Raw genomic sequence first — 19,807 nt, 5'->3', positions numbered from 1 at the left:
TCCACTGAGCTGACAATCCAGTGGGATCATTTGAAGATAAAAACGATGGAGACATGTTTGTTCACTCAGGTCTCTAATCAGTAAATCCAGCTGGTTGATTGATCTCACCTGGCCAGGTATCCACCTGCGTCTATATCTGCTCTATTAAAGTCTCGTCAGCTGCACTAATATCATCTATGACTGATGAGTTTGTTGTTTTTAATTCAGCTTTATTTCTGACCTCTCGTGTGGATTAATGTTTCTGCATCTTCCTCAGCCTGTTGTCTGAGATTTGTGTGCCATTCTCGTCTGTAACTTCCTTCAGTAATGATGCACCTCAGTGTAACTTCAGTGATGACATTAGGAGGCAGAGTCTCCTGTTATAACTCTAGCATGTTGACATCATGAATGCAGAGCGTTAACCCCAAGAAGGTCAAACATGAGGATTCGGCGCTAAAATGCAACCTGTGAAATAAATCAGAGCCGACACACCACGATCACTTTTTGTAATCAAACCCACTTTTATTGGTTGTCAATGTAACGCCTACAGCTACTCTTAGTTGGCGTGCAGAGCCTTCCAGCGGGTCAGAGGGCCTCTGCTGGGGATGTACTTCACCCCGCAGCCGTCAGAGATCAGACGCTTCTCTGCCATCATGTCGTCAAAGTCGGTGGCGTTGAACTTGGTGAAGCCGTACTTCTTGGAGATGTGGATCTGAGGAAGAGAAATGGAATCAACCCGGGGTTACCAGAGGAGTCATCACAGGATGATCACAACATGCACCATCTCTGAAGCAGTTTGTCTCAGCGGTCCCTTAAAGCACTCAGCACCTCACAGCTGAGGACATACACATTCCACTGAGTTACTGTCTGCAGCCATTGCACACCAGAGACGCATCGCACAGCACAACTGGTCGGCTTAATAAGCTGCAGAGCTGAACCAGGTCAGCGGTACAGACAGGTCTCCTCCTGAGCCTCACATCATCCCAGTGTCCGAGTGCAGGGTCAGGTGCTCGCTTACCTTCTGGCGTCCGGGGAACTTGAACTTGGCTCTGCGCAGAGCCTCGATCACATGCTCCTTGTTCTGGGCCTTGGTACGCACGGACATGATCACCTGACCGATGTGCACGCGAGCCACGGTGCCCTGAGGTTTACCAAAAGCACCTCGCATCCCGGTCTGGAGCCTGACGACCACATGAGGGACACGAGAAGAGAGTTTGAGTAAACACAACAGGATGAGAAATGTCAGGCAACTTATTGTTTTTAATGGTCAAACAATGAAGGTACGTTGGCAACAAACCTTCAGAGAGCTGTAAGACACAAATCCTACATAACACCTTTTTTACATTGTGTTTTATATATTGTAATATCTTCTTATACTGTATTATTTAAGTTGTTGCTAGTTCTGCTTTATTTACTTGTTAATTGTTTAGCACCAATACACCAAGTCAAATTCCTTGCATGTGTAAATGTACTTGGCAATAAAGCCTGATTCTGAAAACATGAACATGCATCTTTATGGAACTCCAAAAGGACTTCAGAAATCTGTGTTTGCTGCTCACTCTCAGCAGCTTATCTACATTTTAGATGACCTCATAAGAAGGTTTCTAAAACACTTAGATTCAGCTTGAACCCCCTCCCTTAAAACAGACGAGATCATAAACATTTAATCCTAAATGTTTACTAGTCGCCAACGTGACACTTTGAACGTTTCCATCAGAGCCAGAAGCGACCAATCACAGCACAGCTGGCAGATTCTCACCTATCAGCTCCAGCGCACGATAACATTTTGTTGATGCGGATGACGTGGAAAGGATGCAGCCGCATGCGGATGTGGAAACCGTCCTTACCGCAGGTCTTCACCATGTACTTGTTAGCACAGATACGGGCGGCCTCCAGAGCTGCACAGAGGACAGATCAGAGAGGAGGTCAGAGCCTCAGCGAGCATTATGATGATATCTCTGCAGGTCACATGTAGCCTCACTGACTGCTCACCTTCTGAAGACAGCTGCTCGTACTCGTCAGAGACCATGTGGCCGCACATAGGGAACTCATCTACCTTGGCCTTCTTCCTGCCCAAGTCGAAGATCCTGATCTTAGGATCTATAAACATGGAGAGAAAATGATCCATTACTCCTCACTCAGGGAAAAAGAAAACATGAATAACAGTCACATGTCAGGAAGTAAATATCTACATGACATCAACCAAAGGGGGAGGAAGTGTCATTTCTCCCTGAACTGATGAAACTTGTTTTTGTCTCAGCGGTCCCTTAAAGCACTCAGCACCTCGCAGCTGAGGACATACACATTCCACTGAGTTACTGTCTGCAGCCTTTGCACACCAGAGACGCATCACACAGCACAACTGGTCGGCTTAATAAGCTGCAGGATCATCGCTGGGACACATCACTTAAAGACGCATCGGTTACAGCCTGCTTCTAGTCGAGTAGCTGCTTCGAGCAGGATTGAGTGGATTTGAAGTGAAAGCTTACCAGGCACTCCCCTGCAGAAGCGGGACTTGGGGTAGGGCTTATTCTTGCAGTAACGATAGCTGTAAGAGAAACATGAGCATTAAATCATAGATCAAGTATGAGTGGTCTTCATACTGAAAACAGATCCATCTCAAACTAACCGTGTGCGTTTAACCCCGACCTGACACCGTCATTAATCAACATATGGTCACTTTAATAGATTCAGGTATTTTCTAAATCAGCTGATTGCTGTAGTTTGAAGCCAAAAGGAGTCGAGAAGCTCATGTGTCTGGAACATCTCCAGAATAATTCACGTTTGTCTGTTCAGTCAGCTGCAGGTCAGAGTATGAGGGACTCTGCTGCACGCTTCAGGTTTGTCCATGAATTCATGGTTATCATCTTTACATGTTGAACAGGTATCGTGTACTAATGCGTTACAGAAGCAGTTTGTCTCAGCGGTCCCTTAAAGCACTCAGCACCTCCCAGCTGAGGACATACACATTCCACTGAGTTACTGTCTGCAGCCTTTGCACACCAGAGACGCATCGCACAGCACAACTGGTCGGCTTAATAAGCTGCAGAGCTGAACCAGGTCAGCGGCAAGAACAGATCTACATCTGACAGTTTAAACTAATAAAGAGGAATAAAGGTTCGCTGAGTAGCAGATGTCTATCAACATATCACCCAAAGCAGTCGATACAGGTGTCCTGTGCATCCCTGTAGTTTGATACCTCAGCACCCATTACAGGGTTCCTCTTTATACTCAGTTCTGGAGAAGCTTTCGAAATTACATCAACAAGTTCGGCAGGAGTTTATCTGCAATGATTAATGGACTCTCCTACACACCTGTCTAATGAAATGATTGTAGTTCTTTAGCAGCATTTGTAGTTTTCTTGACACCATTGATCGTTAATATCACAGATTGAATAGTTTTAAAAACCGGTAGGTATCATCGTTTTGACATGTTGAAACGTGCAGATTTACCTACGGAAAACTCAGAATTTTCATAACTTTCTTAAAACGAGTTAAAAAGATATTTATTCACATGTGACCCTCTGGAGGAGTTAACTTACATTTGAAGTTTGTTAGCTTAATGCTAGCTGCCGTTAGCATTAGTCGCTATAACGAGCTAACGCCGGTCAGCGGCATCTACGTGACATTATGACATTCTTCATAAATAACCCTAACGTTTGAACACCTTCTCTAACGGGAACAGGTGAGTGTCGTCGTATTATATTGATCACACAGAGAGTCAGAGAGGCCTGCCGGTGTGTCAGCTCGCCGCACATGGTGAAGCTGAGCCCGGAGCCATTTTCCTCAGACGGACACATCGGCCTGTTCACGAACATTAAAGGAGGACTTACCAGCGGGCTGGTCGGCGGCCCATGGTTGCAATCTGTAAATTAATAAATAAAAAGGAGTTATAAACTTAAACCAGTGAGTCGATAACAACTAAGACGTTTATTTCTGCCGTTTTGCTGAAGAGCAGGAGAAAACGCGCTCCCACCACGCACTCACCTAATGGAGGAAAGGAAGAAGAAGAGACTTCCGCCTCGTCATAAGGACCGAAACCGTCTGGGATTTATAGTTTTTATTCATTTACGCTTTATCTTTTGACTTGGCGTGAATTTTCCTGTTAGGAAGGTAATAAAATGAAAAACAGAATCAAATAAATCGTTTAATAAATTCGTTTGTGAGAGTTTTCCATTTCCCAGTGCATGCTGGGAAGTGTAGTTCTAAATGTGTCTACGCACAGAGCTGATATAACTTTGTTCACTATTATTGTCAGACCCAAAACAATTCTCGATAATAAATTGCTGCATATATTTAGTGTTTTAACATCTTATTTTAGCCTAATATCGTATTTCTGTATTTCTTTTGGATTTTATTTTATTTAGGTATTTATTATTTTTATATAGCCTGCTGTTTTCATAGGCCTAGTTTATCTACTCTCTGATTGTTAACGGTTTGTTTCATTGATATTTTTTATTTTTTTATATTAATGTCTCTTTCCCTCTTTGTCTTGATGATGTTGGTGTCGTGTGTGAACAGGGGTGCTGCTTTTCACTAGGCAAGCCAGGCAACCCCTCCCAGGCCACTAGGGGCCCCCATGTTGAGAAACCACAACAGGGGCTCAAGATGTGCAAAGTTTGCAATGACAGTTGGAAACCTCCCTCATGTGGCCCCGTCTCACAGCACTAGCTCGTGTTGCTCTGTCAAGCGTTGCATGCGTTATTGATGATAGTCCCCAGAGGAAAATTAAGAGATTTATCGTTCTTTATTTGTATGTTTTGAAAGTTATATTAATGTATACAATCTGTAAAAAAAAAAAAAAAAATTTATAATTGTTTTGTTGTCAGATCAGACAGACAGACAGACAGACAGGCAGACAGACAGACAGACAGGCAGACAGGCAGACAGACAGACAGACAGACAGGCAGGCAGACAGACAGACAGACAGACAGGCAGACAGGCAGGCAGACAGACAGACAGACAGACAGACAGGCAGGCAGACAGACAAAGAGACAGACAGACAGACAGACAGGCAGACAGAGAGACAGAGAGACAGACAGACAGACAGGCAGGTAGACAGACAGACAGACACACAGACAGACAGACACACAGACACACAGACAGACACACACACAGACACACAGACACACAGACAGACAGACACACACACAGACAGACACACACACAGACACACAGACAGACAGACAGACACACAGACACACAGACAGACAGACACACACACAGACAGACACACAGACAGACAGACAGACAGACAGACAGACACACACACAGACAGACATACAGACACACAGACAGACAGACACACAGACACACAGACAGACAGACACAGACACACAGACAGACACACAGACAGACAGACACACACACACACACAGACACACAGACAGACACACAGACAGACAGACAGACACACAGACACACACACAGACAGACACACAGACACACAGACCGACAGACAGACAGACAGACAGACAGACAGACACACAGACACACAGACACACACACAGACAGACAGACACACAGACACACAGACACACAGACAGACACACAGACAGACAGAGACTTCCAGTGTCCCGTCAGCAGGGTCATCACAGAGAGCACAGTATATCGAAGTCATATTCCTTGTACGTGTGAGCATACTTGGCCTGATCCTGATTGTGCACAGCCATCCTTTGAACAGCTTTTATGCACTCTGCAGGATGACCACCGGGGGGCACTGTTGCTCCATATATAAAATCAAAGTCACTGCTTTCTACGCCCTACTTTCTAATTCTTAAAAAGGAACAATGAGCTCATATCAAAACTCTTGATAATGCAGAACAAATGCTGCTCTGTTGCTGAAGAATGTGAGGAATCCAAACCTCATTCTTATTCCACATTACAGAGTTTGTGAAACATCACAGACGTCTGCAGGACCCTCATCAGTCAGACCTCATCAGACCCCATGTTTGAGTCCTCACACCTCTCTGAAACCTGGGACAGGAATAATCTGTTTGGACTGGACTTTACAATGAGCATGAAAGAAGGAACTATGTCTAACCAGAGTTTTAAAATTGAAATCAAATCTAACGATATTGACGCCTGTTTGAGTCCTAGGCTAACCAATATTAGGATATTTCATCATACTCCTGTTTTATGTGTGTTTTTTTAAGCTTTGGTGTTTTTCATTTCGATAACTGGAAAAAAAAAAACAGACTGTCCGTTTTAAAACCAATGTTGTCAAAAATGTTTTTAAAAGAAGAAATAATGTATTTAGTCCTGATCAGCAGCTCCGCTCCTCACAGTGATTCAGGGACATAAAAACAGATATCAGAGTCAGGAAAGACTCTGGACACTGTCTGGAATCAAGCCGGATGAGGAGGACATCTATCTGCTCATCAGGGACACTCACTATCAGTCCGGTTCTTCTGTTTGGACTCTATAAGTCCTGCTCCCTCTGCTTGGACTCCATAAGTCCTGGTCCCTGTGTTTGGACTCTATAAGTCCTGGTCCCTCTGTAAGGACTCTATAAGTCCTGGTCCCTGTGTTTGGACTCCATAAGTCCTGGTCCCTCTGTAAGGACTCTATAAGTCCTGGTCCCTGTGTTTGGTCTGGACCTTGTCCAGCAGACGTTGCTGTGTCTGAGCTCGGCCTCACTGAAGGGAGACGATGACGGCGTGACGATGGGAAAGAAACAAGCACCAAAAATGGTCGGGCAGTTTGTGCCTGTTTCTGGTGACCAACGACACACACACACACACACACACACACACACACACACACACACACACACACACACACACACACACACACACACACTCACACACAAATTACAGCACTGCTTCTTCAGAAAATACCTAAAAGCAGGACTAAACATCCATACTGGGCTCCTCTGTGCAGCTGTAAGGAAGGTTAAATATAAATCTATCAGCAGGGTCGGTTTAGAGTTTAAAGATGTTTTTGGATCCAAAACTTAAAAGTCAAGCAGACCCATGATCTCTGTTTTCCCCTCGAGGTAAATACCCTAAAGACATGACTCCAAAAAGGAGAACTTCCAAAGGTGTTATGATCTCTGGGTCAGAGTGTTTTTTTAACGGTTGATATGTTTAAATCAGCCTCCAACAACTCCACACTCACATCAGCTTAGAGGCAGGACGATGTTCTTACATCTCCACAGTGATGGATTTAAATAATTTCAACTCAACATGTGAGACACCAACAAAAAACATCTCTACTCTGTGAACTTAGTCCGACCATGAAGATAATGTCCTCTGTCTTCTATGAAAGCTACTTTCAGCATATTTTTGACTGAAAACTGCACCAAACCTACCAGTAAGGTTTTTTGTTGACAACCTAACAATGTTTTTAAAAGAAGAAATAATGTCTTCAGCCCTGATCAGCAGCTCCGCTCCTCACAGTGACTCAGGGACATAAAAACAAAGATCTGAGTCAGGAAAGAATCTGGACACCGTCTGGACTCAAGCTGGATGAGGAGGTCACCTATCAGCTCATCAGGGACACTCACTATCAGTCCTGGTCCCTGTGTTTGGTCTGGACCTCCTCCAGCAGACGTTGCTGTGTCTGAGCCCGGTGTGACGATGGGAAACAAAAGACTACAAGTTAAGTCTGATTAGTCTAATGTGTGCCAATACCAACGTGTGTAAATGTGTGGACACATTTTACTGAGCTGTGTTTCCTCTGCTGTCTTTACACTAAATATGGAAAGAAATGATCACCATTGAATTGCTCGACTGAAACTGACAACCAAACCCTCACACCTCCTCACACCCTCATGGAGCTCCGCTTCTACTGACCACCGTGACTGAAGAACCAGGGTGTGGTGGCAAACACCCAGAGCAACAGAGTTACAGAGCAACTCTGAAAACGGAAGTGTGTGTGGGAGGTTCATGTTGTGTGTGTGTGTGTGTGTGTGTGTGTGTGTGTGTGTGTGTGTGTGTGTGTGTGTGTTATAAAGTTCCCATGTCAGGGTCAGTTCAAAGTAAGACACACAGAACCAGAGAGTGGCTGCAGACGAGCATAGAGATAGAGAAAGAGATGGAGGAGGAGATAGAGACATTCACAGATGTCGTCATCTGTAAAGCTTTTGCAACATAGACTTCTTACTCTTTGCTATGTAAGAAAATAAACAAGGGATAGGGGTGATGGGATAAGATGCAGCTAGAAGGATAGAGACAAACAGAGGGGAGGGGTGGAGGGTGGGGGTGGTCCTTAGCAGCACCAATAATCCAGAGTAACCTACAAGACAGGAGAGGTCAGGAGCACCCAGCAAAATATGTGGTTATAACTAAGAGAGCTCTACCTCCCATAGTACATTTAGAGACTGTAGGTACCACGAGCAGGCCTGATAACTGAAGGCTCTACCTCCTATAGTACATTTAGGTACTGTAGGTACCACGAGCAGGCCTGATAACTGAAGGCTCTACCTCCCATAGTACATTTAGAGATGACTGAAGGCTCTACCTCCCATAGTACATTTAGAGAGTGTAGGTACCACGAGCAGGCCTGATAACTGAAGGCTCTACCTCCCATAGTACATTTAGAGACCGTAGGTACCACGAGCAGGCCTGATGACTGAAGGCTCTACCTCCCATAGTACATTTAGAGATGACTGAAGGCTCTACCTCCCATAGTACATTTAGAGACTGTAGGTACCATTAGCAGGTCTGATAACTGAAGGCTCTACCTCCCATAGTACATTTAGAGATGACTGAAGGCTCTACCTCCCATAGTACATTTAGAGACTGTAGGTACCACGAGCAGGCCTGATAACTGAAGGCTCTACCTCCCATAGTACATTTAGAGACTGTAGGTACCACGAGCAGGCCTGATAACTGAAGGATCTACCTCCCATAGTACATTTAGAGACTGTTAGTATCACGAGCAGGTCTGAAAACTGAAGGCTCTACCTCCCATAGTACATTTAGAGACTGTAGGTACTACGAGCAGGCCTGATAACTGAAGGCTCTACCTCCCATAGTACATTTAGAGATGACTGAAGGTTCTACCTCCCATGGTACATTTAGAGACCGTAGGTACCACGAGCAGGCCTGATGACTGAAGGCTCTACCTCCCATAGTACATTTAGAGACTGTAGGTACCACTAGCAGGTCTGATAACTGAAGGCTTTACCTCCCATAGTACATTTAGAGATGACTGAAGGCTCTACCTCCCATAGTACATTTAGAGACTGTAGGTACCACGAGCAGGCCTGATAACTGAAGGCTCTACCTCCCATAGTACATTTAGAGACTGTAGGTACCACGAGCAGGCCTGATAACTGAAGGATCTACCTCCCATAGTACATTTAGAGACTGTTAGTATCACGAGAAGGTCTGAAAACTGAAGGCTCTACCTCCCATAGTACATTTAGAGACTGTAGGTACTACAAGCAGGCCTGATAACTGAAGGCTCTACCTCCCATAGTACATTTAGAGATGACTGAAGGTTCTACCTCCCATGGTACATTTAGAGACCGTAGGTACCACAAGCAGGCCTGATAACTGAAGGCTCTACCTCCCATAGTACATTTAGAGACTGTAGGTATCACGAGCAGTTCTGATAACTGAATGCTCTACCTCCCATAGTACATTTAGAGAGTGTAGGTACCACGAGCAGGCCTGATAACTGAAGGCTCTACCTCCCATAGTACATTTAGAGACTGTAGATACCACGAGCAGGCCTGATGACTGAAGGCTCTACCTCCCATAGTATATTTAGAGATGACTGAAGGCTCTACCTCCCATAGTACATTTAGAGACTGTAGGTACCACGAGCAGGTCTGATAACTGAAGGCTCTACCTCCCATAGTACATTTAGAAACCATAGGTACCACGAGCAGGCCTGATGACTGAAGGCTCTACCTCCCATAGTATATTTAGAGACTGTAGGTACCACGAGCAGGCCTGACGACTGAAGGCTCTACCTCCCATAGTACATTGAGAGACTGTACCACGAGCAGGCCTGATAACTGAAGGCTCTACCTTCCATAGTACATTTAGAGACTGTAGGTACCACGACCAGGCCTGATAACTGAAGGCTCTACCTCCCATAGTACATTTAGAAACCGTAGGTACCACGAGCAGGCCTGATGACTGAAAGCTCTACCTCCCATAGTACATTTAGAGACTGTACCACGAGCAGGCCTGATAACTGAAGGCTCTACCTTCCATAGTACATTTAGAGACTGTAGGTACCACGAGCAGTTCTGATAACTGAAGGCTCTACCTCCCATAGTACATTTACAGACCGTAGGTACCACAAGCAGGCCTGATAACTGAATGCTCTACCTCCCATAGTACATTTAGAGACTGTAGGTACCATGAGCAGGCCTAATAACTGAAGGCTCTACCTCCCATAGTACATTTAGAGACTGTACCACGAGCAGGCCTGATAACTGAAGGCTCTACCTCCCATAGTACATTTAGAAACCATAGGTACCACGAGCAGGCCTGATGACTGAAGGCTCTACCTCCCATAGTATATTTAGAGACTGTAGGTACCACGAGCAGGCCTGACGACTGAAGGCTCTACCTTCCATAGTACATTTAGAGACTGTAGGTACCACGACCAGGCCTGATAACTGAAGGCTCTACCTCCCATAGTACATTTAGAAACCGTAGGTACCACGAGCAGGCCTGATGACTGAAGGCTCTACCTCTGATGTAGAGTTAGAGATACATGATTCTTTGAGTGCAGTTGTGCTGCAGGCTCTCTGTTTACATTTCTCTCATTCTCCGTGAGTTTGTCTCTGAAACACTTCAGCTTCCTGGTTACCAAACAACACACCTCATAGCAGAGTGTGTGTGTGTGTGTGTGTGTGTGTGTGTGTGTGTGCGTGTGTGTGTGTGTGTGTGCGTGTGTATGTGTGTGTGTGTGTATGGGTGTGTGTGTTTGTGTGTTCATTTTAAAGATCTTAAGATGAGAAAAGTTTAAATTGAAATAGAAATAACTATGATTCAAATTAAATATTCTTGACGCATTATTTCTTCAGCCTGGTCTGTTTCTGTCCTTTTGTTTTCAGGTTGAACCCTCACAGCTTCCAGGTCTGCGGTCCTGAGTCAGGTCTTTACAGAGTCCTGTCTCAAGTTATTCTAATCTCTAATCCTTTAACATGTTTAAATAAATCAAATCATCATTACATCCTAAAGGAAAATGTTGGTCTTCTCTGTGAGACACGAGGTGTGTGTACATCTGATTATTTAAAAGGCCTTTAACGAGAGGAGGTCATCTTTGGTCACATTTATGGAATAGACCTCGAGAGCCTCAGAGAACATGTGTTTAGAAGTGGCTGCTGTGTATCCCTCTGATGTCATCATTCACCATGTGAGGAGTCAGTCTCTGCAGGTTGAAGGATGGCACACTGTTGCTGTCAGATTGTGTAAGGGTGGAATTTATGCTGAGTGTGCATGTGGTGCCAGTACGGATAATCAGGAAGTGAAAATTAAGCGTTACCATAGAGACGAGGTAGAGGAAAGCAAAACAACTGAGTCTGACTCACTCTTTAGCATTTGTTATGTTTTATTTTCTCTCCATCCCTGAAGAATACATCGCACAAAAACCTCCACGGTGTGGCCTCAGGTATCACAGAGTCCTCTCAGAGTCCTCCACAGAGTCTTGTGTGTGTGTGTGTGTGTGTGTGTGTGTGTGTGTGTGTGTGTGTGCGTGTGTGTGTATGCAGGTTGTGTTTCTGCACGTCTGTGTGTCAGACTCGACTGCTTCAGTAATGAGATCATATGATGTCATGCAGTTCATGCAGGAGCAGCCTTCCTGTGTGTGTGTGTGTGAGATATCAGGCCTCAAAGGAAACAGTCCTTTTAGTTAATCTAATAAGGAACATTTTCACAGTGTAACTCTAAAAAGGTAATTTTTAACTGTATTCTCTGTTTCAGTCTTCTGTCCACTTTTCAGCAGGTAAAAGACTCAAATCAGATAAGCCATAAAAAATGTCCCTCCTGAATCAGTTATGTTTTACAGGTACTGTAAACATGGTTATCTCTGCTGTAAAGTTGGAGATTTTAACATGGGGCTCTATGGGGACTGACTCACTGCAAGAGACAGACTCTAGTGGACACTGGAGGAACTGCAGCTGTAAAGTTGGACATTTTAACATGGGGCTTTATGGGGACTGACTCACAATCTTAGCAATACCTGGTGTACCATTAAAGTAAGACAGGGGGCGCTAAAACCAACACAAAATGAAACTCTATAACTTCTGCTCGTGTGGATTAAAGATGAGAAGAAGAGGAGGTTAGGTGACACGGTTCAGGTATCGAGTCAAAAACACAATCAGAGGGTCAAACAGAAAACAGGAAACATTTTTTCAGACATCCTGCTCTTTCCCTCTTTCTCTGAGCAAGTTTCTGATTTCAGCGACCCCCACAAGACACACACACACACACACACACACACACACACATACACAAACACACAAACACACACACACACACACACACACACTTCTCTATGCATCCTGCAGCAACATGCACACACACGCAGTCACACGAGGAATGCATCATTCTCAAACACTCTCAGCCGTTCGTCCACGATGACATCATTATTTGTTATTTAACATCTGTTTCCAGTGAATCCGCTCCAGATGCAGGTGAGGAGGACGCCTGTCACCTTACATCTCGTCACACATACACACACACACACACACACACACACACACACACACACACACACACACACACACACACACACACACATACCCACACCATTCACACGTCAGTGAGGAGTCAGTGAGCTGGTCATGATGATGTCACTGGGATACAAAACTCTGTCTGACCCCGGGTGTGTATGTTTGTGTGTATGTTTGTGTGTGTGTGTGTGTGTGTGTGTGTGTGTTTCATGATGGTAATACTACATATATGTGTGTTTAGCACATGTAACAGACATTTAACAGATGTACATTTTATGCACACTTGAAAGCAACAACGGGACTCTGGAGGCTTGGCAGAAGAAAACTAGATTAGAACTAGAACTACAGGAGAACAGAGGGAGGGGGGGAGAGATCAGTCATTCATAGCAGCTCTCTCTCCACATTCCTCCCCCCTTATATGGACAAAACTACTGGAGCACATCTCTCCATGTACCATGCACACACACACACAGACACACACACACACACACACACACACACACACACACACACACACACACACACACACACACACACACACACACACACACACACACACACACACACACACACACACACTTCAAACGGCTCGGGTTGTTCATCCTTTCAGCCTCTGACCCACATTAAACTGATGTTTCCTCGCCCCACAATCCTCTCTGATGAGAGAAGAAAGCTCAAAAAGCCCCCCCCCCCCCCCACAACTCGAGGCAAAGACTCTGATATCTGCAGTCCATCTCTCCCCCGTTTATTTGCTTTGCACATTTCCTCGCTCGGTTCACCACCGTTCTCAAGTCTGAGACCTGAGAGAGGCCTGCAGGTCACGAGGAACTCCTACAGTGCTCGCTGCGTTATGACTCTGCTGAAGTCAAACTAAAGTGGACACCTTGTGCACAGCACTGTCCGTCCTGATATCTCAGTGCAGGTGATAGCAGGAAACATCATCTTGACAGCAAATGAGACAAATTCAGCGTACACAAGAGGCTGAATTCTTCTTTTTATTTCAATACACACTCAAACAAACATCGCCTGCATGGCTTCTTCAGGTTTAATATGGAAACCTGTTTGGAGGCCACAGCAGTGAAAAGAGAATCCCGGGGCACCAAATATTCAGTCAAACAATCTCCTGCAATGTGTCCGAACATTTCCAAACGTTGCCAAAGGAGTTAACCTGCCATGTTTGATGGCTTCATTCTTCTCCTCCTGTTTCTGATGCTATCCATCAGTTCAATAACCCAGAGTGTATCGTTCTAACACACGAGGTATTGATGACCTTAGTGCTCGCTCTGGCAAAGAGAAGTGTAGAAACACAACGAGGGACTGGTGGAGGTTTGGGTTTTGGTGGGTTGCAGGACGAGAGAGAGAGAGAGAGAGAGGATACCTTAAAAGGCTGTGTTTGTAGACGGAGCGGGGAGTCAGAGTGTTTAAATGTCGGTCTGCTTGTGTATAATGTTCAAACATACATGAACAAACATGGGGGGGGGGGGGGGGGGGTACACGTCAGAGAGAGAGAGACCACCCTCCTCTGAGCTTCACTTACATCACTGTCCTGTCTGAGGAGCTCTGTGTGTGTGTGTGTGTGTGTGTGTGTGTGTGTGTGTGTGTTTGTTATGTGCTACCAGTAGCTACTAGCAGTGGATTCCTGCAGTCTGATTCATGGAGTTCAGTCGAGTTTCCTTTTAAAGACTGTGAATACTGAACACCTCTGTGTCACTGAAGCCATTGACTTCAGCTCCTCCACTTTTACTGAAAGTGACTCGATAACGATAGGATGTGATGACTACACGCCTCAGACCCATGAACCTGTGACCCGACAGGAAGTGGGGATCTGGAGCAGGTCCAGGTTTCTCCTCCAATCAGAGAAGTTCCTTGATCGTCTCTCCACACCTCGACGTCCAAATCAGAGCAGATTTGAAGTGTTTGTTTAATCCCCACAGCACCCTCAGGCGGGGCGCACCGCTTTAGAGCTCAAAGTGGATCCACATCCACATTACCTGCATGTTTTAGAAGCTGAGGTGTAAAAACTCATGTCCATAATAATCCTCTTCTTTAATTTGAAGCATTGGAGTGTGTTTCAGTCTAACTGATGTAAACTCAACCACGTTCATATAAACATCATGTGACCATGACAGACGTGAAGAGGAGACCGTCATCGGTGCTGCAGGTGTGTGTGTGTGTGTGTGTGTGTGTGTGTGTGTGTGTGTGTGTGTGTGTGTACTCCAGGTGTGTTTCTGTTTAGTCACCTTTCTTTGCCTTCAGCTCTGACCAGCTGATTTAACTATGGCTCTCTCACACATACACACACACACACACACACAAACACACACATTTGGCATGTGATATATCAATGATGTCATCATAGGCTGGTTAACAGACCACCACATGACGTTTAGCCTGATTACCTCTCAGTCTGTTCAGTGTGGGAAAATACAGCATGAAACACACACTTTCCACCAGATTACACACACACACACATACACACACACTCTCAGACACGCAGAATACATAGGGCTTTCCCAAAATAAAACCCTGCAAGAGAGAACAACATTTTCCACAACATATGTGTGTGTTTGTGTGCATGTGTGTATGTATGTGTGTCCCTGTGTGTGTGTCTCAGAGTGTGTGCGTGTGTATGTATGTGTGTCCCTGTGTGTGTGTCTCAGTGTGTGTGTGTGTGTGTGTGTGTGTGTGTGAATGTGTGTCCCTGTGTGTGTGTCTCAGTGTGTGTGCGTGTGTATGTATGTGTGTCCCTGTGTGTGTGTCTCAGTGTGTGTGTGTGTGTGTGTGTGTGTGTGTGTGACTCCCTCTGCAGACAGTCTGCAGCTCAGTGACTCAGTGTTAACTGCTCTCTGCTCTGACAGTGTACTGTACAGTGTAACAGGTGTGTCTCACCTGTGCAGGTGAGGGAGGTCTGAAGTGCAGGTGTGCGCTGTGATGACACTCGTTCTGCAGTTTGTCTGGAGGTTAAATGTCTCCGTCATCATGTAGAGGTTAACCCCTCAGGTCATGCTCAGAGCCAGATTCTCTAAAACCCCACAAACAGACGAGCTGCTCCTGAGGCTGGCACACACTCGATGATTTAAGGCCCGGTTCTGATGTCTAAATGAAAGCTGTTTGTTTGCACTTCCTGACATTGTTTCCTCCTCTCTAGATCCTTGCTTGTGTTGTTCTTTATACTCTGATGTTCTGTGGATAAAAGAGTCTGAGCTGGTACACACACTGATTCTAGAGAGTGTTGGGGCCCTCCGAGTGCGACCAGCGTTCAGCAGGGCAACAAGAGTGAGTTCTGTCAGATGGGAACCCCTGAGGGAGGTTTCTTACATTGCCAGACCCCGAGCAGTTTCCCGCTTGTTGACAAGCAGCTTCTCTGTGAGCTCATCATAAAGCTCCATAAAGAAGGGTCACATGTTGAGACTGTCTGACTTCAGATCTCTGTGTGTCGGGTCATTATTTCTGTTTCTTCTTCTCCTGTTGGTCTGTGTTACACATCCTCCTCCCTCAGCTGGTCATAAACACTGCGCCGCATGTTACACATGTCTAAATATGGACTGTGATCCTTTAAAGACGTTTTTCCATATTTACTCCACTTTGTTGTATCTGAGTCTTTTCATGTGCATGTGGGAGCTCCTTTGATTCAGAGGAGTTAGAAACATGCTTCTTCAATCAGCTGTTCATGAGATTTAATGTTCTGTTTATGGTCCAGTCTACGAGCTCAGGCCCCTCAGTGTGTGTGTGTGTGTGTGTGTGTGTGTGTGTGTGTGTGTGTGTGTGTGTGTGTGTGTGTGTGTGAGTGATCTCTCTGTATGTGAGAGTGAAGAGGAACAGCAGGCAGGGGGAGTTTAAAGCTTCTCCTCCATCTCTCCCAGTTAAACAGTTTACGTCTTGATGTCTTTAACTGGCTCACAGAGAGACGCTTTGTGATGCAGCTGTCAGCTCGGTGCTCCGCTCCTCGTTTTAAATACTGTCACTGAAACGCTCATCCTCTCTGTCTCTCACTCTCTCTTTAGCCTCTCACACACACACACACGCACACACACACGCACACACACACAAACACGCACACACACACACACACACACACACACACACACACACACACACACACACACACACACACACACGCACACACACACACACGCACACACACACACACACACACACCCTAAGCTGTTGTTTTAATTGCATTAAATGATTTAAGTTGTTGTTGAGTGTGCTGCTGAAGAGGCTGCATGTGAGAACCAATGGTTTAATAAAAAGTGTGTGACCCTCATCAGCAGCCTGTGTGTGTGTGTGTGTTTCTGTGGTTCTGGTTCTTTATTAACGAGCGTATGTTTTTCTCTCTAGCTGTTTAAAATTCAAACAATCCATCGTATTGAAAGGAGGAGAAGTAAGAGCGTCAAAGGCTGTGATTGAACCCAGCAGAATCACAGAGAGACAGCAGGTGGTCACTTCCTGTCAGCACCTGTGTGTCCGATCAGGCTGTTGTTGTTTCCGCCTCTCTCTCTCCTTGCTTGTGTTGTTCTTTGGATAAAAGCGTCTGATAAATGAATTGTAAATGTGAGCCTGGCATCATGTTCAGGTCTACAGAAGCTCCTCCACATGACGCATCGTCATCAGGGAAAGAGGTCGGGGTTATTAGGAAGCAGCTCAGTGATTGGACAGTGAGTGTAAGTGAGGATCAAACATTTTTATATCTGAGCTCAAAATATTTTATTGCATCAAACTGTGGACAACACAGTTGGTGGTGTAAGATGTTGTTTGGAACATAAATCTGAGTGTCGACATCAGAAGGGTGTGCATGGAACGATGTTTATTTGTTCTGTGTTATCTGTGTGTGTGTGTGTGTGTGTGTGTGTGTGTGCACGTGCGTGCGTGTGTGTGAGTGTGTGTGTGTGTGTGTTTACCCCCTACAAAAAGCCTCTGGTGATGTAACTCTAACAGGCTGCACACAGATGATGTCACTGACCGACTGGACGAGCTCACAACCACACAATGGCAAACATCTGGCTCTTATTAATGTAATACACACACACGCACACACACACACACACACACACACACACACACACACACACACACACACACACACACACACACACACACACACACACACTCACACACAGCAACATGGCTGAACTCTGCAGAAAATGAAATGTGGTTAAAGGGACGATATGATATGTTCAAGTTTTGAAATGTTTCCATAAAACGCCACCACTTCCTCCTCCTCCTCCTCCTCCTCTCTCCTCCTCCTCTCTCCTCCTCCTCTTCCTCCTCCTCCTCCTCTTCATCCTCTTCCTCCTCCTCCTCTCTCCTCCTCCTCTTCCTCCTCCTCCTCCTCCTCCTCTCTCCTCTTCATCCTCTTCCTCCTCCTCCTCCTCCTCATCCTCCTCTTCATCCTCTTCCTCCTCCTCCTCCTCCTCCTCCTCATCTTTTCTCATTAGAATTCTTCCTTACCTTTCCCTCTTTTCTGTATACATAACATTTTCTTCTTCTGTCGTAATTTTGTCTCTCAATAAGTTTTAATGAAACCATGGAGGAGGTGATTAGCGTAGCTTAGCATAATGACTGTAAATAGGGGGAAACAGCTAGCCTGGGACTGATGCTCTCATACCTGAAATGTTCCTGTTGGAGTCAGTGAGTCTCATTTAACCAAACTCAAAAAGTCTGCAGATCCTAAACTCATCTCACTCTCACTTTAACCTCCCCCACCAATCCCCCCCCCCCCCCCCTCCCCCTCACCTCCCTCCATCATCCTCCCAGCAGACGGATGAACTGTGAGCAGAGGGCACAGCAGAGGCCGAAACATTCCTGTTTCCTGAGCCAATGCTCAGCTGGAGAGCACACACACACACACACACACGCACGCACGCACGCACGCACGCACGCACACCTCCCATCCTGTGTTGAGTCAGAGCAGAGTTTAACAGAGAGAAACACAACACACACATCTCCTCATGTCCACCACTCTGTCTGAACCATAACAGAGAACTGGACAGAGAGGGCACACACACACACACACACACACACACACACACACACACACACATACATACATACACACACCTGAACATGAGGATCTGTACTCACAAATCCTTGGGGTTAAATAAAAGAGGGAGGGGGAGATATCTGGGCATTGCACGAGTGGGTCACATCATACCTTTAAAATCCTGAGGGCGCGGTCATGACGTCATTCTTAAGCGAGAGAGAGAGAGAGAGAGAGAGAGAGAGAGAGAGAGAGAGAGGGAGAGACCCTGCTCCTCTTCATGTGTCTTCAGTTGACCAATTAAGGCTCTGAGTGAGAGAGGAGCAGCGGAGGGATACCTCTCTCTCTTTACGACACCAGTCAGACCAGTACACCCATTTCCCCCCACCGGGACTGTTCGTGGGGAGGGAGGAACCGGGACCGCTGCGCAGCACACACACACCCACACACCCACACACTGACACACACACACCCTGTGAGAGCAGAAAGAGAGAAGGAGCAGGCTGCGGAGCGCAGAGACACCGGAGCACCGGAGGATTCAGAGCACATGTAAGTCCCTTCGAGGAGAAAGTTTCTCTCATTTTCTTAATATTTCTGTTCGTTCAGCCGCTGGATGAGATGTGTGAGAGTGTGTCGTGAAGTGTTCTGTCTGTCTCATCATGTGTGGAGCTCTGGGGGTCTAGAGAGAGACGGTACCGAAGGGTCCGGACCGCGCACTTTCTAATATCTCTAACGTTTCTGATGTAGGTTAAGAGTCCACATTCTGTTCGTGTGTGTGTGTGTGTGTGTGTGTGTGTGTGTGTGTGTGTGTGTGTGTGTGTGTGTGTGTGTGTGTGTGTGTGTGTGTGTGTGTGTGTGTGTGTGTGTGTGTGTGTGTGTGTGTGTGTGTGTGTGTGTGTGTGTGTGTGTGTCAGTCAGGTGGTGTATACCTGTCCTGTGATGGCTGCTGCTCATCACTTCTTTCTGACAACTTTGTTTATGTGTCTGCGCGCACGAGCACGCTCCTCCGCTCCGCGTGCACTGAGCTGCACAGCATCAACTCATGCAACAATTAGGGTCTCCTCACCAAATAAGGTAAAACACGGACACGGAGCTCTGGGGGGGGGGGGGGGGGGGGGGGGGGGGGGGGGGGGGGGGGGGGGCGGCAGAGCGGCGGCCGAGTGCGCCCTCCGCCGCCTGCAGCAGGTCTCACACCGCACAGTGTGT

At 46.0% G+C, this 19,807-nt stretch overlaps 2 protein-coding genes and 3 non-coding genes across 6 annotated transcripts in view; 1 reads left to right on the top strand and 4 right to left on the bottom strand.

Annotated features, from left to right (window-relative positions):
• Positions 1-476: 476 nt before the first annotated feature.
• Positions 477-3,930, bottom strand: rpl10 (ribosomal protein L10). Its single transcript, XM_061057185.1, has 6 exons — positions 3,812-3,930; positions 2,469-2,527; positions 1,972-2,079; positions 1,739-1,877; positions 998-1,160; positions 477-691 (listed from the first exon to the last, which is right to left on the bottom strand). Exons 1-6 carry the CDS (start codon positions 3,832-3,834, stop codon positions 536-538), a joined length of 648 nt encoding a protein of 215 aa, XP_060913168.1. The 5' UTR covers positions 3,835-3,930; the 3' UTR covers positions 477-535.
• On the bottom strand, positions 774-909 carry LOC132990464 (small nucleolar RNA SNORA70). Its single transcript, XR_009676068.1, has one exon. It is a non-coding gene; the product is annotated as a small nucleolar RNA SNORA70 (small nucleolar RNA).
• LOC132990465 (small nucleolar RNA SNORA70) lies at positions 2,229-2,364 on the bottom strand. The gene has a single exon (XR_009676069.1). It is a non-coding gene; the product is annotated as a small nucleolar RNA SNORA70 (small nucleolar RNA).
• LOC132990466 (small nucleolar RNA SNORA70) lies at positions 2,893-3,028 on the bottom strand. The gene has a single exon (XR_009676070.1). It is a non-coding gene; the product is annotated as a small nucleolar RNA SNORA70 (small nucleolar RNA).
• A 14,989-nt stretch (positions 3,931-18,919) lies between the features above and the next one.
• Positions 18,920-19,807, top strand: part of flna (filamin A, alpha (actin binding protein 280)) — a 47,034-nt gene continuing 46,146 nt past the window's right edge. For both annotated transcript variants that reach the window (XM_061057419.1, XM_061057418.1), the window contains exon 1: positions 18,920-19,150. The gene's annotated coding sequence lies outside the window, so the exon portion shown is untranslated. The remainder of the gene's footprint in view (positions 19,151-19,807) is intronic.

This window comes from Labrus mixtus, chromosome 15 (genome assembly GCF_963584025.1).
Source record: "Labrus mixtus chromosome 15, fLabMix1.1, whole genome shotgun sequence".
Lineage (NCBI taxonomy): Eukaryota > Metazoa > Chordata > Actinopteri > Labriformes > Labridae > Labrus > Labrus mixtus.
Note: the sequence above shows the minus strand (reverse complement) of the source record. Positions and strands in the feature narration are given on the sequence as shown.

What these genes read in the sequence shown, in the direction of transcription:
- rpl10 (XM_061057185.1), bottom strand. Translation starts at nt 3,834, where the DNA reads ATGGGCCGCCGACCAGCCCGCTG. An exon ending in GGCCGCCGACCAGCCCGCTG is followed by an intron (nt 2,528 to 3,811) that starts GTAAGTCCTCCT and finishes TTTCTCTTACAG; the next exon opens with CTATCGTTACTGCAAGAATA. An exon ending in AGTTCCCCGGACGCCAGAAG is followed by an intron (nt 692 to 997) that starts GTAAGCGAGCAC and finishes TCTCTTCCTCAG; the next exon opens with ATCCACATCTCCAAGAAGTA.